Here is a 19147-nt window from a genome sequence, read left to right on the forward strand (position 1 = left end):
GCATTGCAGCATTATAAATAGTTCACCAGCAAAAATGAGTGTGGATGAAATGCCACCTTCTGTGTGACGATGAGGAAGCGAAGGGCGCTGAACTGGGGGGTACAGGAGCCTGCGCCAGGCAGCTTGGCAGGGAGAGCGTGGGGTGAGTCCAGCACAGTGCTGGGGTTCACCATCTTCTCCACCAGCATCAACCAAGCATCCAGAAACTCGCCGGTGCCATCCGGTAGCTCAGGGTGCTCCAGGCCCTCTGACACGGGCACCTTGCCCCCCATGGACAGAGCCCAGTTAAAGGTCCTGAGGAAGACATGGATGAACAGGGTAGAGGCATGGAAGATGAGGTTGGCCATAGTAAAGGAAGACGACACACAGAATAAGCAAGGTGGGCGAGAACACTAATCAATGAATAACTATGCTGAGGAGAAAACTGATTAGATTAAAACCAAGATGTTACGGTCTGGAGTCTCTGGGTTGTTTTGTGCAGGTTTTCATTCCACTTGAAAAGTTAAACATTTTGTTATTGTTACTAATTCCTTTATTGTATTAATTCAGCTTTCTGGCTCAGTACAGATGTCATCAGCAGTTCAAAGGGCTGGAAAATCTACACACGCTACAGTGGTCCAATATAGACACTGCTTACTGACAAAGCCTGACAAATATTAATGCTGACTTCTGTTAAAAACCACTGCCCTTCAAAAGTGTATTATCAAAAGCTGGGCATTACAACATGTCTCCATTACACAAAACCAGAACTCACTCGAACAGGGCATCATGTCCACCTGAGCAGAAGAACTTCTGCAGCATGAGGTGGTATGGGTACTTCCTCTCATCAAACAGCATGGGGGAGGTGAAGCCCACAGAGCAGATGAAGAATGTCAGTCTGAAGAATGGAGCAGAGCAGAAGTAGGTTTAGGCAGCTGTGGTTACCTGTGGATATGCACATTCGTGCCCCACAGAGGTGTCACAGACAAGTGTGTTAGCAGCAAAGTGGATCCCTTGCAGTGGTACCTGAAGCGAGGTGTAGGTGTATAGGGGGGTGGCAGCCAGCTGAGACCTTTGGTGAGCAGCTTGGTGAGGGATGAGGCAGTGGCCCGAGCAGCTGGAGTGGGTGCAGTGTTGGCACTGGCTGCATGGTGAGAGCGCCGCTGGCGCACTGGGGAGCCAACACACAGCTTCACAAGCAGGCCAAAGAGCTCTGCTAGTGCACGACCTAGGCGGGATGAGGCTGTGGGGGGGTACCCAGGCACCCACCCACAGAATGATTTAAACAAACTGATGGGGCAACTCTGAACTAAAAATTAAGAAACAAAACATGGCCTAGTTATCAATATGAACGAGGACTAGTTAAGAGGCATCTGTAACCCAGAAGAAAACAAAATAACCGAAAGCAAACACATCAAGTAGTTATGAGCTATGCAGTTCAGACTAAAATGAAAAAAATTGAGAGATCATAAAAGCACCATACATAGTAAAAACATCCACTGACCTGAAAGCAGAGGTTTGATTTGCTTGATGCGAGCAGCCATGGCAGGTGTGAGCTTAGACTTAGCCTTGGGATCTGCCACAGCAGGTTCATCTGTCTCCATTGGTGCCAGTGCATCCCCATCTAGCCCCATACCTTCCAGCAGACCTTGAGTGGAGGAGTCCACACCCACCGTGACAGCTTCACTGTCTGTATCCGCTAGGTATGGGGCGAAAGGGGCCAGATGAAGTAACTGCCACAGAAAGCATAAACTGCCCACCTCTTGTGAAAACAAACATTTATCCATACATTTCATTACGCTGAAAAAGCAAGAGCAGCATATATTTAAAACCGAAATATCCTTAACTAGTATCTTTGCTGTCAATGAAGTCAATACCTGTCCTCCTTACTCCTGGAGGAGGCATGGCTGCAGCACTGCCTGATGGTCTCTCTTCTTTGGGCACCAGCTTTTGCATGTCAACCTGGCCAAACTCACAACCTGGGGGCAGGCTGAGAAGAAGCAGAGAAAGGAGAGAAGATGTCAGTTACATCATGAAAAACATTTAAAAAAACAAAAACAACTAAAGATGGCTTTACTGGTCCTTAACCAGATGCAACGAACAGCAGCATGCAGACTTTGAAAGCAGGCAAGATGAAAGAAGCCCAAATAAAAACTGCTGGGGGGGGGGGGGGGGGGGGGCAGGGGGGTGAAACACCACGAAGAAAGCAGGACTGAGAAAGTGAGCATGGAGACAGACCAGAGAGCCAGTGGGAGCACTGACCTATTGGGTGTGCAGAGCGACAGCAGCACGGTGCTCTCCCAGACCAGCGAGCAGTACAGCTGGCTTAGCTTGTTGAGCACACTCAAGCCCAACTGGGACCCCCACTGGTTGACAGAGATCGCCCTGATCTCGCTCTGCAAAGATGAAAGAAGCATGAAAGAGACTGCAACATTAGAACACCAACCGCTATTCCGAAAGGGGGGAATAAATCAAGATTTTAATGAAAAATAAAATCTACAGCAATTAAGCCACTGGTCATCTTGCCCTCACCTGTCCAACACGGCAGGTGTGGACAAACATCATGATGTAGGCGTGTGCTGCTGTTAGCGCATGGAGCAGTGGCGTTGCATGGGCTGACAGCGTGGCATCAGTTACGTGGCCAGCTGTGGCAAGCTCACGCAGCAGCACAGAGCCTCCAGGTGACTCAATAGGCCGATGCAGGGGTTCCAAGGTTGTCAGGATCAAGTCCAGCTGACACAGGCCCTCCTGCAGTACCTTGGGCTCATGGGAAAGTGTCTGGGGTGCAGACCATGTGTGTCATTGCATTAGTGCGAATATAGAGCCATTATAAACCCTAAACACTGACCTAACAGTTTTTACAATGTTCATTAGCTGTGTGGACATTCAGATGTTACAGGAGCTGTACAGAAAAACTGCAACTCCAATGTACATTCTATTACAAACAAAAAAATAGGATTTTAAATGTTTACCCCTCTTTGAACATATCCCTAGTTTCCCAGTCTCACCAGTATGGACTTGCAGACCCCAGCCACAGCCTGGCAGGCAGCAGAGGTGGGGAAATCAATAGGCAGGTTGGGGAGCCCCAGGATAGACACGAGGGGCAAAAGGCCTTTCTGATTCACAAACTCCTGACAGTGGTCATCGGTGGTATTGTTACTGAGGATGGACTCAACAAACTTCATCTGGTGGAAGACAACTTCATGAGGCAAGGCTTATGGACAAAATGTGAGCCACTGAATTCATGATTATAATTTACTAATATTTAAGACACTGACTTGATGGCATACTTACTACATTTAGAATGTAGTCCATGAGGGGTATGGGTATTCTCTCCTCTGTGCCAACAACTCTAAAATGGAAAAGAAGTTTTTGTCTCCTGCCTAAATTCTCTCTCTCACTCACACACACACACACACACACACACACACACACACACACACAGAAATGCCGTGCAAATACAAAGACGACACATTCTGGTGTTTGATTGTGAGGCAGTGGTCAGTAGCCATTACAAACAGAAGCAGGAATCCACTTAGCTTGAGAAATTATATAGACCCTGGTGAAACCATTACCATGCATTACTTTGATGCAAACAGCTTCCCATTTTTCCTTCCAGGTACCAGAAATAACAAAAAACAAGTATGTCTACTAACTGTCTATTGCTCTCTGCCTCTCCCTGCTGGGGTGTGAAGGAATGCAGAGCCTCCTCCTCTTCCTCATCCTCACTGGAAGCCTCCTCTGCAGCATGGCTGGCCCGAACTGGTGGTACTGTCACGGGTCCATCAGCTTTCTGAATGGAGGGTTTCTGACAGATGTATTCCTGGGCTCGACCCAGGTTACAGATCTCCTCCAGCAGCTAATGAAGGCGGGGATGAAAAGGAATGTTGCTTCAAATCAGCTTCTCTGCTCAACATCCGTAGCTCACAAATCACTTAATTATCACTCATACCTTAATAATCGCTGTGGTGGCATCTGTCTTGAGGGTTGGCTGGTGTCGCATCAGTTCATCTACTGCACTACCTAGGTTTGAAGCCGTATCTCCTGCAGAACATACACCCGCTCAATGACACATACTATTTTCTCTCTCACAAGATAAATTACTACAGACGAAAGTCATTTCCAACTGGAGAAGCAACACAGTGTGTGGAAGCAGGAATACAACTGTGGAAGGAGCTTATTCAACAGCCAGCAAAAAAAAAAAAAATTTACACATTTATTCCTTCACAATTTGCATTTAATTATCACACCGTAAACATAGAAAATTGTGTGCATTTTGTATATGCAAGATGTCAACACTGCAGAAATTCTAAGTTAGGCGTTATATACCTTATACTACATATTTACAAATAATTCCTAGCCTTCAAAGGGTTTATGTAGAGCCCTTTATGTACTGATTGTGAACCTCAATTTACAGAAAAATACTGTTACATATTAGAAAATATTTAAGATGTTATAACAACTGAACTGGTTAACCTTTGATAAAGCTGAAATTTGCTAAATCAATCACAACTAAGTACTATCAAGCACACAACAGCTATTCTCCCCTTGAAATATGAACCAATAATTTTCTTGTCTGGTAACATAACTACTACCTCCACGTTGTGCCATAAAAACGTGAATACTTATAATCCTGACTCCCGCTGGCAAGGAGCAATGGGAAAATCAGAACCATTTAAATATGAAACAATGAGTTGTTCATTAGCAAGACATCCTGACCCTCCCACGATTTTAGACAGTCTACCATCACTTGGCACAATAATTTAAAAAGCCCTCACATGGACTTATTCTGTGATCTTTCATAACACATACAACAGCTTTACGCATATCAACCTTCCCAGGTGCAGAGGCCACTCACCAAGTGGGTCAGAACTGCGGCGACGCCTCATAGCTGGAAGGTAGTCAGGGGACAGCAGCACCTTGAAGAGGCGCTCAAATGGCTGGCACTGGACAAAGGAGTGAAGGCCCCGGGTATTGAGGCACAGGGCACTGAAGACATTGGGCAGAGAGCCTAGCACCTCCCGGGTGGCAGGGACCTGCAGAGAGAGAGACTGTGAGAAGAAAAAGGAGGAGACCAAGAAGAAAGAGATAAAGAAAAGTAATGACTGAAGTGGGGAGGTAACTTTACCCACAGAAAGGAGGAGGAGGACAGGGGGTAAACAGTGTAGCAATTAAATGTGCAGAGGAAAAGAACTATGACAGCTTTGTGGAGAAATCCAGCAGGAACTTAAGAGAGACTGAAATTTTGATACAATGTTGACATCTTTCTCAATCTCTTGCAGGTACTGGAACCAGATAATTCTTTCAGTTAGATGTTTCTGGGTACAATACTGGGATGCAACTCAGAAGATGCCAAGCCTTAAAGCTGAGTGGTGCCTCTGGAGCTGAGAACGGAACTTGCAATTCTGAGCCCCAAATACAAAACTATACAACATAAGGAGACTGATGGAAGCAAAGGGATACAACTGGTCAGTCAATGAGGCAGAAATGGACACTTCCAGTTAGCGAGAGATTACGATGCCATTGCGCAAGGAAGGTGGGATGTGTCAGCTTGTGTGAAGGATGAGAGAAGTGTTCAGGGGAGGTGGTGCAAGGGGTGCACACTCACATCTTTGATGAGTAGGGCATGCAGCATGACATCAGTCAGCCCATTGTCCTGCAAAGACGAGAGCAGGGAAGGCTCTTGGAACACAAACACTGTCACGACCTCAGTTGCTGGAAGAGAATGTACAATGTCAAAAGGGACATTGTGAAAAGAGGGTAAATCCATCTCAAAGTACCATATGTGCTACTCAGATGTGCTGGACTCAAGAAAACATTTAAGAGTCAACAGGTGACAAAGCACAACAAACTTCTCACCAAGGAGAAAGAGCGATGGGCCATAATATTCTGCATTGCTGATGATGTGTTTCAGTGAAGCAGGTAAGGACCCATCCATAACTGCCAAAAAATACAGTAAACAAACAAATGTTGCTGGTGGGACAAAAATTATACTCAATACCTAAATGTGTAAAGATATTTCAGTTACTAGGTGTCATCAGATGGTCGGTTTATAACATTCTTAAAATTAACAAGAGCTCCATTTAAACATTCCATGAATGCATAGTGCTCTTCCTTTGACTCACCGTGGCGGATGCCATCAGAGAAAGCTGGGTCCTGGATGGCTTTCTTCAGGAAGTTCAGCATGGATTTCAGCAGAGCTGCCCTCTGGGGAATACACTGTACACCTGAAATAAAAAGCCATCTTAGCATTCACCTTCTCTAACAGCATGCTCAGGTGAAATGCACTACCCTGAACATTCACCTTCGTCAAATCTGTATTCAGGTACAAGTCTGAGGTGTGTACCTAGCCATACTTAATGTGAATGAAGGCAGTACCTGTTCTAGGTGTAAAGACAGTGCTGTTCTGTCCTTGGCTTTCTGCTCCTGCTCGAGACTCAGACAAGGAAGAAGGGCCCGGACTGCTCTCCATGGCAACATCAGACACTGCAGGGTAACACAACTGACATTATTATGACAACACAGGATAGACAGTAAGGATGAAGGCACACTAAGTAATAGGGATGCAGGTTAAAAAGGATGAAGCTGACCGTCCATGTCTGTGTCCATGTCTTCAGTGTCTGCTGTTGTACTGGGCCTCTGGATCTTTGGCTTGATGACAAAGGGACATTCCTTCCGGCACAAATCCACTTCATGCTGATGAGAGACAGGAAAAGCACCAGATGCTGTTATTAAAAGGAACACTCTTGAGCACAGAAGCACTGAGAAGCTGTGGAAATGACAACATTTTAGTCACAAACCTCCAGCCTACAAATGAATATGGAGAGTCCACTATGCGACTGGAAGGCAGCCATATCTAGGTTGGTGATGAGATCAACAACTCTGACTGCCCGAGTCACGAAGGTGATCTGATCCTGCTCGTCTCCCAGGAACTTAATCACCTGGTGGAGAGAGGCACACACAAACAGCAAGTGTAGAAACAGCGGTGTGGCCATATGCCTAGTGATCACCACACAAGGAATGCATACTGAGTGATAATTATATTTGTTACAAATGCTCACCGATGACAGCGACATCCTAAAACATGTTACATATAAGAAACCCTTACTTTCAGGCAGCTAAACTTAAAATGTTTAAATTTAACTGGCTTTGCAGTAACTGAAGGGGTTGCAAATCAGCCTGTAGGAGAAAGTCAGTCATTTCCTTCAAAGAACAGAAATGTAATATCTGCAAAAATAAATATTTAAAATTCATGTTAAATACTGCATCTGCTGCAACATGCAGGGAACCATAGCAACAGGGTCAGCAAAAGGGTCAAATGCTTAGAATAATTTTGGCTGTCTACAGTAGCCTCAGTGAAATGAATGAAATATTAATAAATTAAAAGCAAGAAAACACTGCTGCAAATATGGTTGACAGAACAAATAGTATACAAAAGCTTTAGTTTTGTTCTTAATTTTTATACAAAACACTCATTAGTTTTGTGAAAAGGAGGAACAAAAATGTGTACCATTTCAAGTTAATGTAAACCATTCAATAAAAAGCAACTCTGTAACAAAGTAGATATCCTTTTAACTGCATCACCGAAACAAGTGTTATTTTAATTTAACCATTTACAATACAAAATTACTTAGATCCCTTTGTTTGATTCCCCCAGAAACACTAGTGTTTTTACCTTGAGCAAAGCCTCCATCATGCCACAGGATACCAGGGCCTCACCACCAGCATCATAGCTTGCCAGATGATACAGGAAGGAGAAGAGAGCTGTCGCAAACTGGTGAGGGTAAGGCTCCATCACTGGGTCTGAAGGCAGGCCAAGTGAGTGAGCAACAAGAGATGGAAAACCCAAAGTAAATGAGTGTACAACGGATCAGGCAACCACACGATAACCCTGCAGTCCTCATAATGTAAGTTACTCCCAACTATGCTTAGCTAGATACCATTGCAGATCATACACACATGGCAAGTCCAGGCACAGAGGAACAGTAAAAATGTGATAATGCTCTCACCAATCATGGCCTGTATGCAGCTTCGCACCAGAACAGGTAGGAAGCCGTGGTAGGAGGCTGTGCCGGTGCAGTCGATGATGTTCGAGAGCTTGGGTGTCCGTTCCAAATGCACTATGGAGGTCAAAGTGCGAAGAGAGGCTGCCTTGATGTCCTGACAAAAAAAGAACATACACTGGTTTGTCAGCAGCAGTGCCACATGGTGTGTCTGCTTGGCCAGAAAGGGCAAGCAGCAATTTTTCATGTTTCAACATGAGTAATTTATAGGACTGTGGCTTCCATAGGTAAAATTTTAAGAAATAAATGCACAAGAGGAGAAGAAATGCAAGTAATACAAGTAATATGTTGACAAAAACTGATGACTGTGTGCCATGGGGGATGCAGAGACTTCTATTAGCATCTAGTGACAACATTACAAAGAAGTGTTGAAGGCAACAGTCTTTCTTTTATCTAGAATGCCCAGGAGGGGTGGGCAGTCACTGGCACTTAGAACTTCTCGGGGGGGGGGTCCTTCTCCCCCACGCTCGTCTTTCGATTGGGAGTTTTTTGTTCCTTTCCCCTGTGGTCAGTTGGCTTACTTGCCGCCTTAATTAATATAGTTATTGTAGTAATTTAATATACAGTTGACCTTTTACTTATGTCTCTGATCCTTTGTTCAGCACTTTGTGTCTCTGTGAGAAAAGTAATCTATATAAATGAATTAAAATCAACAGATTAATGAGGGGGGAAAAAGTACTCACCACCAGCTGTCGGTCTGTGATTTGCAGGACATCCACCAGCTCCTCTATAAGGCCATTGTACAGGATGCCGTTTGCCGACTCCTGGAGTGCATTGGAGTACACTGCCACAACAACACCCCACAGTCATATGAAGATATACAAAATTTCAAGAACATTCCACACAAGAAAGGATTCTTGTCACCATGAAAGACACACACACACACACTTAACCCACCCAGTATGGAGATGGCATGCAGCCTGGCTTGCACTGCCTGCAGTCTCTTTTTGTGATTGGAGAAGCCATGCGCAAGGCGAATGTGCGTGAACAGCAGCATCTGCTTGTCCTTAGGGATGCTGTACATGATGGTCAATGACTCCATGATTTCTGACGGACTCTCCAGGATCTGAGAAAAGTTTAGGATTTCAAAACGAAAATTTCTTTTCCATAGTGCCAAACAAGGCTTAACTGATTATCTGTAGTGCAAGTGAGTTCTTATGCATTAACCCTACAACTGCTACATGGGCCAGAAGAAACCAAATGTTACATAGAAATAGGTCTGGGTTTCAAAAATTCATAATCAAAGCATACTAAAATTGCCCAAGATTCACATATCTTAAAATATGAAGTCCAGAAACTGGATTACATGACAATTTCTGTAGTACTGCAACTTCAGCTATAACAGAAGAAACAAATACTACAGACAAATCAAAAACTTACCTTATCTAGCTGTTCAATGTGAATGTAGTGTAGAGTGTTACTGCTGATCTGTTAGAGGAAAACAGATAAATGGATTTAAGGCAAATGTACAGTATGTTTTTTTAAATTTACAAAACAAGTAAATCAATCTGAAGATTATCCACCCCAACTCAATTTCACTCACACACTTCCAAAATACTAAAAGTTTAAGTTGTTCACGGGGTCTATTTACTGGTCTGAAAAAAAAGGCAATATGCACCTTTCTGTCCACTTTGACCTCAGTTCCAGGCTCTGCATAGAACTCAAAATGCAGCGTAGTTGCACTAGGTGGGTACTGCTGCTTACACAGAGAAAGACAAAAAGTAGGCACAAGAAGACAATGCATTGTTAAAATCATATTCATATTGCCCCCATTAACTTTTAAAAAAAAAAAAAAAAAAAAAAAAGTTTTCAGGAAACTCACACTCATCGGCAGATCCTGGCAACACCCTGCCAGACCAAAACCATTTTCTTTACCTCCCCAGCTCTGCACAAATTGAACAGATGGAAGATTGGACACTCAAATTAACAGCGTTGGGAGTTTAAGTTAACACGCACGTAATTTAAAGGCAAACACTCTTCTTTGTCCCTGCTTACTAATATATACCAAATATCAGAGAACAATCTTATCCATCAAAATCACTGATTTACAGGCAACAGTTTCAGAAGTACATTCAACATTCTTCCAAATTAAAATGTAAAACAAATTTGCAAATTATTCTTACGGTAAACTATGATAATGCAGTGAACTTAAACAAGACAATCAGCACAAGCACTGCTGATTTGGTGTGCACTGACAGATTCATTGCGTTTCAGGCAAGTCTTGGGATGAAACCCATGTGTGACTTGGAACCCAGGGAAAACAGACCTCAGCTAAGTGCTGCAGGCGTGCCAACAAAGGGGTCCTCTTGTCAGAACCCAGTCTTGTGATGTAATTGGACCTCTTGCTGAAGACATAGAGCAGGTTCAGTACGGCAAGAACCACTTGCATATCACAGGAGGCCAACAGAGTTGTTAAATGCTGCAGGAAAAGGAAGACGGAATAGGATGGAAGAGAAAGTTAGCCAGCAGCTTCAGTAACGTGTACAACGCACCTTGCAAAGCATATGTGAAAGTCAGGTGGTACCTCAATGGAGCTGTAGAGGTGCCTGGAGAAGCTGTACTCAATCAACAGGGCTGTGAAGTTGAGCACGCCGAGTAACAGAGCCTTCAGCTGGCTGTTGTCAGGCCGATCGCACACCAGCAACCATGACATGTTCTCCACTGTCTGGCCAGCATTGCAGAGGATTCCGTCAAATCGATCCAGAAGATCCACCCAGTGGTACAATTCACACTGCCAAGAAACAAGCAGTCATACCACAGCAGCAGGAAACAGGATGCAGGAATCATAACTGAAAGCTGGAAAACTACATTGTTCTTTTTAGAAAGAAACCAAGATAGCCTCTTACCCAGAGACCACAAGAGTCAGGGATGTCTCAGCCACAAGTACTGACTGTACCCATAGACTGCTAACTATAAAGCTACTAAGAGGGTAAGTTAACAGAAAGTCCAAATGTATGTCATGTCTTTGCTGGAAGCTTCATGCTACTCAAATGAAACTGGACATTGTTCTTACTTCTCAGTTGTTAAAGGGCATATCATGTGCCATGGCTGCCATTTAACATCCCATCCTCCTGGTGATGCTCTCTCACTTGGTGCCGCCCACTCACCTTGCCAATGTTCCAGGTTTTGATCTGCTGCAGCTCGTGCAGCAGCTGCTCATCGCTGCATCCTTTCAACTTCTCTATGAGTGTCCTGCAGTCAGCAGGCTGAGGGGGAAAAAAGGTGGTGCAGGCTGAAGAGGCACAAAGGGGAAGAAGCACCCAGTGGTAATTCTAATTCAGATGGGTAGGAAAGCAGACAGCATGGAAACTCACTGCTTCTGTAGGGGTCTTCTTTAATTTGCTTCTGTCCACTTTCATCTTCACTAGATTCTACTTTTCTGCTCCTGAGCAGAGAGAAAGGGAAATGAGCACAGATGGAAAAAAGATGCAAGACATTCATACACCACAAATATGATCATCAATAATGATATTGAAAGTTTTTAATTAAGTGCTGTAACAAACCTGGGTAACACATAAATCGCACTCACTGTCATTAACTGCTTGTCTAAATCAGTATCGCAGTGATGTGGAGCCACATAGATAAAACACCGCTACCTGAACATCTTTACAAACCTGTGAACCTTGATGTTGCTTAACCCCCAGACTCAGGCTCTTACTAAAAGTATACCTGGATCCACAATTAGAAGAATAGTGTTGAAAGAACTTTGACAACAAAATAAAATGCTGCACAAAAGCAAGACAGACCTAAGAGCAGTCAGCTATAAAATGTAAATTCAGGGGACATACAAAACAATGTAACAGTGTATGATGAAACGGCACCAGTAAAGTGTTGACGGAATAGTTAGCCGAATGTGTTAAATGCCCCAATAAGATAAATTGACAGATTTAACATCCAAACAGCCAAGATTTCCCAGTGTAATTTCTGTGTATTGAATGTGAAAGTTTCTATTTGTTTATAAAAGCAAGTGCAGATGCACATCTGATCAGCCCCACCTCAACATATGACACAGAAGAGGACGGGCAGTGACAAGAAGAAGATGAGAAACCAGGAATCTCACAGGACTAGGAAAATCAACTGCACCATAACCTACAGGCATTTCTATAACTGTTCTTTGTTGTTCATGTAGCATGTAATTCTATATTTGCCCCTTTTTCCAGTCAAACAGGGACCTGCTCAACCCAATACAAACATAAGGAACTTAATGAAATACTGGAACTTAAGCACTGCAAGTGCAAGATACATATGAGAGACTGACAGAGATCGGATAGAGCCGAAGGGAGGCAGAACTTCAGAGATGTCAGCCTACATCAGTCCAGCCTGCCAACACAGCAGCCTCAGTCTCCACGAGTGGCCCACTTCACTCACTGCAATGAGCCCACATCCACAGATCTTTACAAGAGGTGATGATGCCAGGGCAGTCCAAGATATGTGAAACTGGAAGAGAGACCCTCAGCCAGAATTAACTAAAAATCAGGTCATATTTTAAACTTGCATTCCTATTAAAAAAAAAAAAAAAAATATATATATATATATATACACACACACACACACACACACACACACACACACACACACAAAAAATTCATGTTAGTTCAGAAGAAAAAAAAAAAAGTTTAAAAGAAAATGTTTGGCATTTTCAGTTGTGATACCCAGCCTTCATACACAACCAGACTTTACAAATGGGTGGGGGGGGGGGGGATCTGATCTTTGAAAGCTGAAAAAGGACTACAGAAACTCACACTCATGGACTATATAGGCCACACAGTGAGAGGAGAATATCAGCAATCCTCTGTCAAGAGGTATGACATCAAGCAGCGGCAGAGATTCAGACGTCCATATCTATCTCATCGCAAGCAGCATTTATACATCTATTCATTCATTCATTTAGGTAATGCTTTCCTCCAAAGGGATTTGCAACATTAAGCTACTTATAATGATTGACCATTTATACAGCTAGGTAGTGTTATTGGAGCAATTCAGAGGGAGTACCTTACTCACAGGTATTACAGCTGGAAGTGAGATTCGAACCGGTGAGCTTTGGGTCCAAAGGCAGCAGCTCTAACCACTAAAGTAACATCAGCCCAGCTGTCCGTTTTTGTCATCTAATGCTTATGAGCTATGATAAGTGACTACTGTTAAAGGTATAATGAACCAAAATTAGCTTTAGTAAGTAATGTTGAGGGGAGAAAAATTTTAGTTTTGATCTACAGTACTTTTAGTTGTTGCTTTATTATTGATAAAAAAGGCAATGCAAGTAAAAATAACTGGATTTCCCTGGTGATACATATGGTGATTTAACAGCCAACTAATTCCCTGAGGGTATATCCTGAGCATTTGTACTGTGACACATTCTGTGTCATCCGAGTTTCAGAAATAATTTCTAGTAAATACAAGCCAGAAAAAGCACCCAAAAGGTCAGATCACAACCTAATTCAGGTCTATCATGTATTAATTTTACTTGCTTTTCTTCAAAGTTGCTTACAATGTTAGATTTGTATACAAAGTTACTTTCAGTTAATTCCCCATTTACAGAGCTGGGTAATTTTTACTTGAGTAATTTGGAATAAGTACCTTCAGCAAGTATACTACAGCAAAATTCAAACCTGGGTCCTTTGACTGGAAGGTAAAGGCTCTAAATAATATACTACTGACTGGCTCACAAACACCAAGACACTACATGCAGTCCTAGCAGTAACTGTATCTTAAAACAGTATTCGGAGTTGCACAATTACATTTTACATTATTAAACAAAATACGGTACATACTTTTCTCTGTACTGAGCAGAGTGGCAGGATGGGTAGCACACTGTTCTTCCCATCCTGAGTAGTGATGAGAAAAGTTTGTATGTTAATGGGTTTAAAATTTACCAGTTTTTTAGCAAAGGCTCTGAGAAGTTAGTTGTCAAGATATTTAAAAAAAAAAAAAAAGTTGTAACATAAAATGTTCCCAGTTTAAGACTGATGTCAATAGCATTGCATCTTATAATAAGAGTGCAATACCCTGGACACCAAACAAATTATTATTGTAGCAGGGTATATATGCACATAGTGCAAATTCAATTACAGACAGAGACCCAGATAGACCAGGTTCATATTAAAGTACATCTTTTTAGAGGTTCAACATATAAATGTTTGAGAGCCCACCAAGTACAGCTTTGATTAGGTTATCCATTTTGGTACATTTCTGATTTCAGATGCAGCCAAATGCATAAATAACAGCTGAATTATTAACTTTGGTCAATAATTTCAAGAAACACGTAAATGTTGTTTCTCGATGTTTAAAGAAACGAGTTTGTGGCAAACTAGGGCCCGAATACCACAGTAGCTGTAAGAAAGAGTCACTTTTTAAACTGTTTCCAGTAGCATTGCAGGGGGATTCACCAAGAAGTGTACAAAACTAATGTGCTCCTTTTTCCCTGAGGAAGAGCCTCAAGAGGACAAATGCCCGATATTACACGGTCATTGTAAGCAGGGTACAGTACTGCCTCGAGACTGGACCCAGGGCTTCCCTTCAACATTTAACAGCCCTGCCAATCATCCAGCTCCAAGTAACAGCAGCATGACTATTCCCTACACGTCATACACAAAACACGCAAAAATCGTAAGATCTCGAACACCACGGCCGTGACCAAAAAAAAGCGTTACGAGTCATTTCATCATTCAACCTTGTGCACGACAGTCACTGTTATGAATATTAGGAACAAAAAGGCCATGAAGAAGTTCAGAAAGAAAAGACGCACCAAGTCTTGATCACACAGAAAAGGCCTGGAACTGAGTAACGGGACCAACGGAGAACGTGTTTCGTATCACATGGATGGCTACAGTCTGCAAGGAAACACCAGGTCAGTGCTTCAAATCTTCTTTCACTGTGGAAACTGCACAAGTTTCAACAGTACATTAACCCAGCAAGTGTAACTGACTGAGGCAGCTGGTTTACTGTTGCGGTTAGCGCTCATGTCTTTGCATAAAAGGTTGCGAGTTCCAATCCCCCTCTAGATGTAGTACTAGTAGTAGCGCTGAGCGATGTCCTTACCCCTAAAAATTGCACCAGTAAAATTACCCAGCTCTGTGTATGTGTATAAATGAGTAAACAAACAATGATCATAAGTAGCTTAACACATTGTAGGTCGCACTGGAAAGCGTCAGCTAAACGAATGGATGTAAATGTGACAGAGGGTTGAAGCGACAGCCAAAAGCACTCCATTAATGCCCTGCTGCAGCAGCACAGCCACATCTGCAGATTATAAGCAAAGGACTAGAGCAGCTCTTTGACACCCAACACACACAGCACACACTCTGACTGTTCAGGGTACGAAATTCATATCATAGGTGACACTGACTGAATTATGAATAGTGCAAAAACAACAGGAAACGCAGAAGTATGAGCTGCGTGAAAGAGTGACGGCCACAATTCCACGTTTGTCAAGACACCAGCTGTTAGTATAATAGAGTCACCAGTTAATATGAGTTATGACTCCGTCACTTTCGTGTCGGAACCCCTTCTCTCCGGCTTCATGTTCTAAACTAGGCTGGCAGTGGCAGCGATTTTTTATGGGCTGCCCACGACTCGATAATATTCAAATCTCTTATCATGCCGCGCCAACTCAACCGGACAGTATTTTGCAATATATTATATATAAATTGCCCACAACTCACCTGTTCCAATCCCTCCCACAAACTCTACACGTAGCCAGCAGCAGCCGTCGCTCGAGCCTCTGCAGACGCCACGAGACACCGCAGTGATGCCGAGCTGTCGCGCGCGCGGAACAGCACAACTCGCGGCGAAAAGCGACGAGTCACGAGGCCGGAACAGCAGCAGCAGCAGCAGCAGCAGCAACGATCAGCAACAACCGAGGCGTCGCTCAGATCGGAGCCGAGCACGACGCACTTTGCTTACGTCACACGGCTGGACGTTGACACAACTGCGGCACAGAAACCGGCGACGGCTACGATCGCGTTGCTCCAACGTTCATACACTACAGACCGTAATATTAACACGTTGTAATCGAAAACAAACATGTCCATCGTCTAGCCGTGTAAAATGTGCCTCCCAGAATACCTGTCACTTAAATTCGAACTTACCCGAGTACGCAGTAGACAGAAATTACTTTTGAAAATCTGACAACTTGAGAGGCTAACGACGTCGTAGCTGGCAACAGCACATGTCATTTCAAAAAGACCTACAGCATCTCATGCCAGTTGCATGGCATGTGTTTCCGTTTGTTTAACCGGAAAACGGTTTTAACTTTTCTCACTCACTGGCTGCATTCCTGAATTCATGATCTAAACATCACAAGAACGACTGCAGAACAGCAGGGTACGTGTAGAGATGCTGTGGAAACGGCATGTGTGATGTGGTGCAGTCTTCTTCTTGTTCCAGATTTACTAGTCTTATTTTCATCATGATCATCATGTTCATTGACAGATGGCACATCAAAGCCTGCACAACTCTCGTGTGTGCGTCTGCGTCTGTCACACCGGTTAGCAACACACACACCGAACACCCTCCGCACTCTCAGTCCTAAACTAGTTAGTGAGACAAAATTAAAAATGGCGGTTCACGCAGCAATCCGCCCGACCTGGGCAGGAAAAAACGGCGTTTTCCTCCTCTTTCCCTTCAACAAGGCCTTGAACCACGGAACGCCTGGATCCCCAAACAAGTATGCCTACGTACTCCTCGTCAGCATCACTTCAATGTGAAGCCACCTGACAAGAGAGCGAATGTAATCACGTACCTGGGTCTGCGGCTTAATTCGAATTCGCCATCTTACACCAGCGAGCAGGAGAAATATGAAGCTCGCGAGAGCACCGCGCGCGCTCCGTTTCTTCTAATAGGGCCGTTTCGTGCCGTCGAAAACCAGCATCCAGAACGAGGCTGAGGCGGAGTGGCGAGCGAGTGGCCGCCGCGCAGACGCTGAAGTGGGAGCTTAAAAGTACAGCAGTTGCACTCCGAAGTCACGGATCTTGATGGAGCTGTGTGCATAAACACGCCCAAATACACCGAGCTCCTTTACAGTCCTAAACTCGTAAAAGAAAAAACACACACATTAAAAAAAAAAAAATCAGGAAGAAACGGACACGACAGAAAATGACCGATTCGTTAATAAAACAAACCCCCTGACTAAACTCAGCAGTGGATCAAATTTCCCTCAAGCTTCTGAAATAACAACTAGATTAATACTACTATTATTTTATGTAGAGTAACAAAAAACTACTCGCACTATAAAAGTAATACACCCTTTGATTCCCTGGAAAAAGGTTATGGCAGTTTTGAGAAGTATTTTCTTGGCATGATGATGATCAGTCAGCTGTTTTCTATTTTGACAATGGTTTTTTGTTTACTGTGTGATGCATAAACAATAGACCCATACATCAGCATGGTATAGTGCATGCACATTGTTACATTTATTGTGTCCTTTCTTTCACTGGAAAGGTGACCTAAAGCAAGCGATCAAGGCAAAACCACCATATACTGTATAGTGCGGATACTAACTTCTACTTGCAGAAACCAGCTCTTCCTTTCTGTACTCTAACAGAATTGTTAAGGTATTGTGTTTTAAATATTAAACTACTGCGGATATTTTGTTATTCAATGGAGTTTACATCTTCTGTTATGCTCTTATGTTTCCGTCCATTGAAGTTTTCCTCTAAATTGCCCTTATTGTGTGTATCATTATGGGGGAGCGGTGGGCTTGGCCGGGTCCTGCTCCCCGGCAGGTCTGGGGTTCAAGTCCCGCTTGGGGTGCCTTGTGACGGACTGGCGTTCCGTCCCGGGTGCGTGCCCCCCCCCCCAAGCCTTACGGTCTGTGTTGCCGGGTTGGCGGTTTCAGCCAGCGCGTGTGTATCATTGCTATGAGATGACCTGGCATCCCGTGGTGCTGGGTGTTCCCTGCCTCATGCCCTGTGTTTCTGGGTTATATTCTGGACCAGCACAATGCTGTATTGGAAAAGTGCTATAATGGATTTATAATCACTTTTAGACAACCAGTTCTGGATTGAATGCTAACAAAATTGTTTCCTGAGGAAGGTTTTCAGGACACAGATTAAGGTTCATTACTGACGATTGTGTCTTCTTTTCTGCAAGGCTAGACTTACATTGTATCTGGAGAAATGGTGCTAAATATAAATGAATAGCACTGAAATGTTTATACAGAACTAACTGGAATCCACTGAATATTGAGTACATTGTAACTCCCACCCTTACATTTCTTCATTTAGCTGATGCTTTTCTCAGAAGCAACTTATAGTGTTAAGCTATTTTACAATTATTTACCCATTTATACAGCAGGGGACTTTATTTGAGCAATTTAGGGTAAGTCCCTTGCTCAAGGATACTACAGCCAGAGATTCAGACCTCCAACTTTTGGGTCCAAAGGCAACAGCTCTAACTATTACACTACCAGCTGTCCTATAAAGATAGTATTGTAGTCCTGCCTTGTAATCCTATAATGTATCACAGTAGAGCATATACAAATACAACAGTTAGTTAAAAATCCTTTAATCGAGTTTGTTTCGGGGAAAAAAAAATAATTTTCCATGAAAACAGTCAGGGCATTAATTTGAAAGACAGGAGATTGCATATAAACAAGACAATTTTTCATAAGCATATTTTAGATTAGAGGGAAAATTTTTGCATGGTAGCATTGATATTGATATTACTGTAATCATGTAATATGACATCAGACACCCTGAGAAATCCTGACACGACATTCATTTTAAACAATCACCTTAAATGGTATGTGATGACACTGAAAAGTCAGTGAAATGTTAACATTGAATTACTCTTGAGGAAATTGTTTAACAGCGTTGCAAAAATACAGCTGTGGGGTTAATAATAGTATTTCCAGAAGGTTAATGGTTTAGGTATAAAAAAGGCAATTGCAAATTTACATTCCTGTACTGAAGATGTGACCTCAAATATACTATGAAGTCATGTGAAATCGTGACATGCTGTGTATTTCAAAATATTTATCCAACTTTTATATACTGGGGTCAATGTGAAAAATCTAATGAAGATGAGTTGTGAAAACAGTATAACAGAAAACAAGTACGGTGACACATTACACTGAAAGAATACACAACCAATTTAAAAACCAGATTTAA

At 43.0% G+C, this 19147-nt stretch overlaps 1 protein-coding gene across 4 annotated transcripts in view; it reads right to left on the bottom strand.

Annotated features, from left to right (window-relative positions):
• LOC108918434 (E3 ubiquitin-protein ligase HUWE1-like) overlaps nucleotides 1-16883 on the bottom strand; it is a 48896-nt gene extending 32013 nt beyond the window's left edge. For 2 of the 4 annotated variants that reach the window (XM_018725652.2, XM_018725649.2), the window contains exons 1-30: nucleotides 16780-16883; nucleotides 11357-11427; nucleotides 11150-11248; nucleotides 10567-10773; nucleotides 10309-10461; nucleotides 9865-9927; nucleotides 9661-9738; nucleotides 9423-9470; nucleotides 8940-9108; nucleotides 8726-8826; nucleotides 7989-8139; nucleotides 7655-7782; nucleotides 6780-6920; nucleotides 6570-6675; nucleotides 6358-6465; nucleotides 6105-6206; nucleotides 5839-5919; nucleotides 5588-5694; nucleotides 4838-5030; nucleotides 3932-4023; nucleotides 3636-3838; nucleotides 3274-3331; nucleotides 2988-3164; nucleotides 2512-2757; nucleotides 2242-2375; nucleotides 1857-1969; nucleotides 1484-1678; nucleotides 1006-1222; nucleotides 755-877; nucleotides 57-294 (exon numbers count right to left, since the gene is read on the bottom strand). In XM_018725652.2, the coding sequence (XP_018581168.2) occupies nucleotides 57-294; nucleotides 755-877; nucleotides 1006-1222; nucleotides 1484-1678; nucleotides 1857-1969; nucleotides 2242-2375; nucleotides 2512-2757; nucleotides 2988-3164; nucleotides 3274-3331; nucleotides 3636-3838; nucleotides 3932-4023; nucleotides 4838-5030; nucleotides 5588-5694; nucleotides 5839-5919; nucleotides 6105-6206; nucleotides 6358-6465; nucleotides 6570-6675; nucleotides 6780-6920; nucleotides 7655-7782; nucleotides 7989-8139; nucleotides 8726-8826; nucleotides 8940-9108; nucleotides 9423-9470; nucleotides 9661-9738; nucleotides 9865-9927; nucleotides 10309-10461; nucleotides 10567-10773; nucleotides 11150-11248; nucleotides 11357-11401 (3876 nt within the window). In that variant the 5' untranslated portion in view covers nucleotides 11402-11427; nucleotides 16780-16883. Of the gene's footprint in view, nucleotides 1-56; nucleotides 295-754; nucleotides 878-1005; nucleotides 1223-1483; nucleotides 1679-1856; nucleotides 1970-2241; nucleotides 2376-2511; nucleotides 2758-2987; nucleotides 3165-3273; nucleotides 3332-3635; nucleotides 3839-3931; nucleotides 4024-4837; nucleotides 5031-5587; nucleotides 5695-5838; nucleotides 5920-6104; nucleotides 6207-6357; nucleotides 6466-6569; nucleotides 6676-6779; nucleotides 6921-7654; nucleotides 7783-7988; nucleotides 8140-8725; nucleotides 8827-8939; nucleotides 9109-9422; nucleotides 9471-9660; nucleotides 9739-9864; nucleotides 9928-10308; nucleotides 10462-10566; nucleotides 10774-11149; nucleotides 11249-11356; nucleotides 11428-15700; nucleotides 15836-16779 lie in introns of those variants that run through there. The other 2 variants (XM_018725651.2, XM_018725650.2) reach the window with 2 other exon arrangements.
• Nucleotides 16884-19147: the final 2264 nt, after the last annotated feature.

The sequence above is a fragment of the Scleropages formosus genome, chromosome 22 (assembly GCF_900964775.1).
Source record: "Scleropages formosus chromosome 22, fSclFor1.1, whole genome shotgun sequence".
Taxonomy (NCBI): Eukaryota; Metazoa; Chordata; class Actinopteri; order Osteoglossiformes; family Osteoglossidae; genus Scleropages; species Scleropages formosus.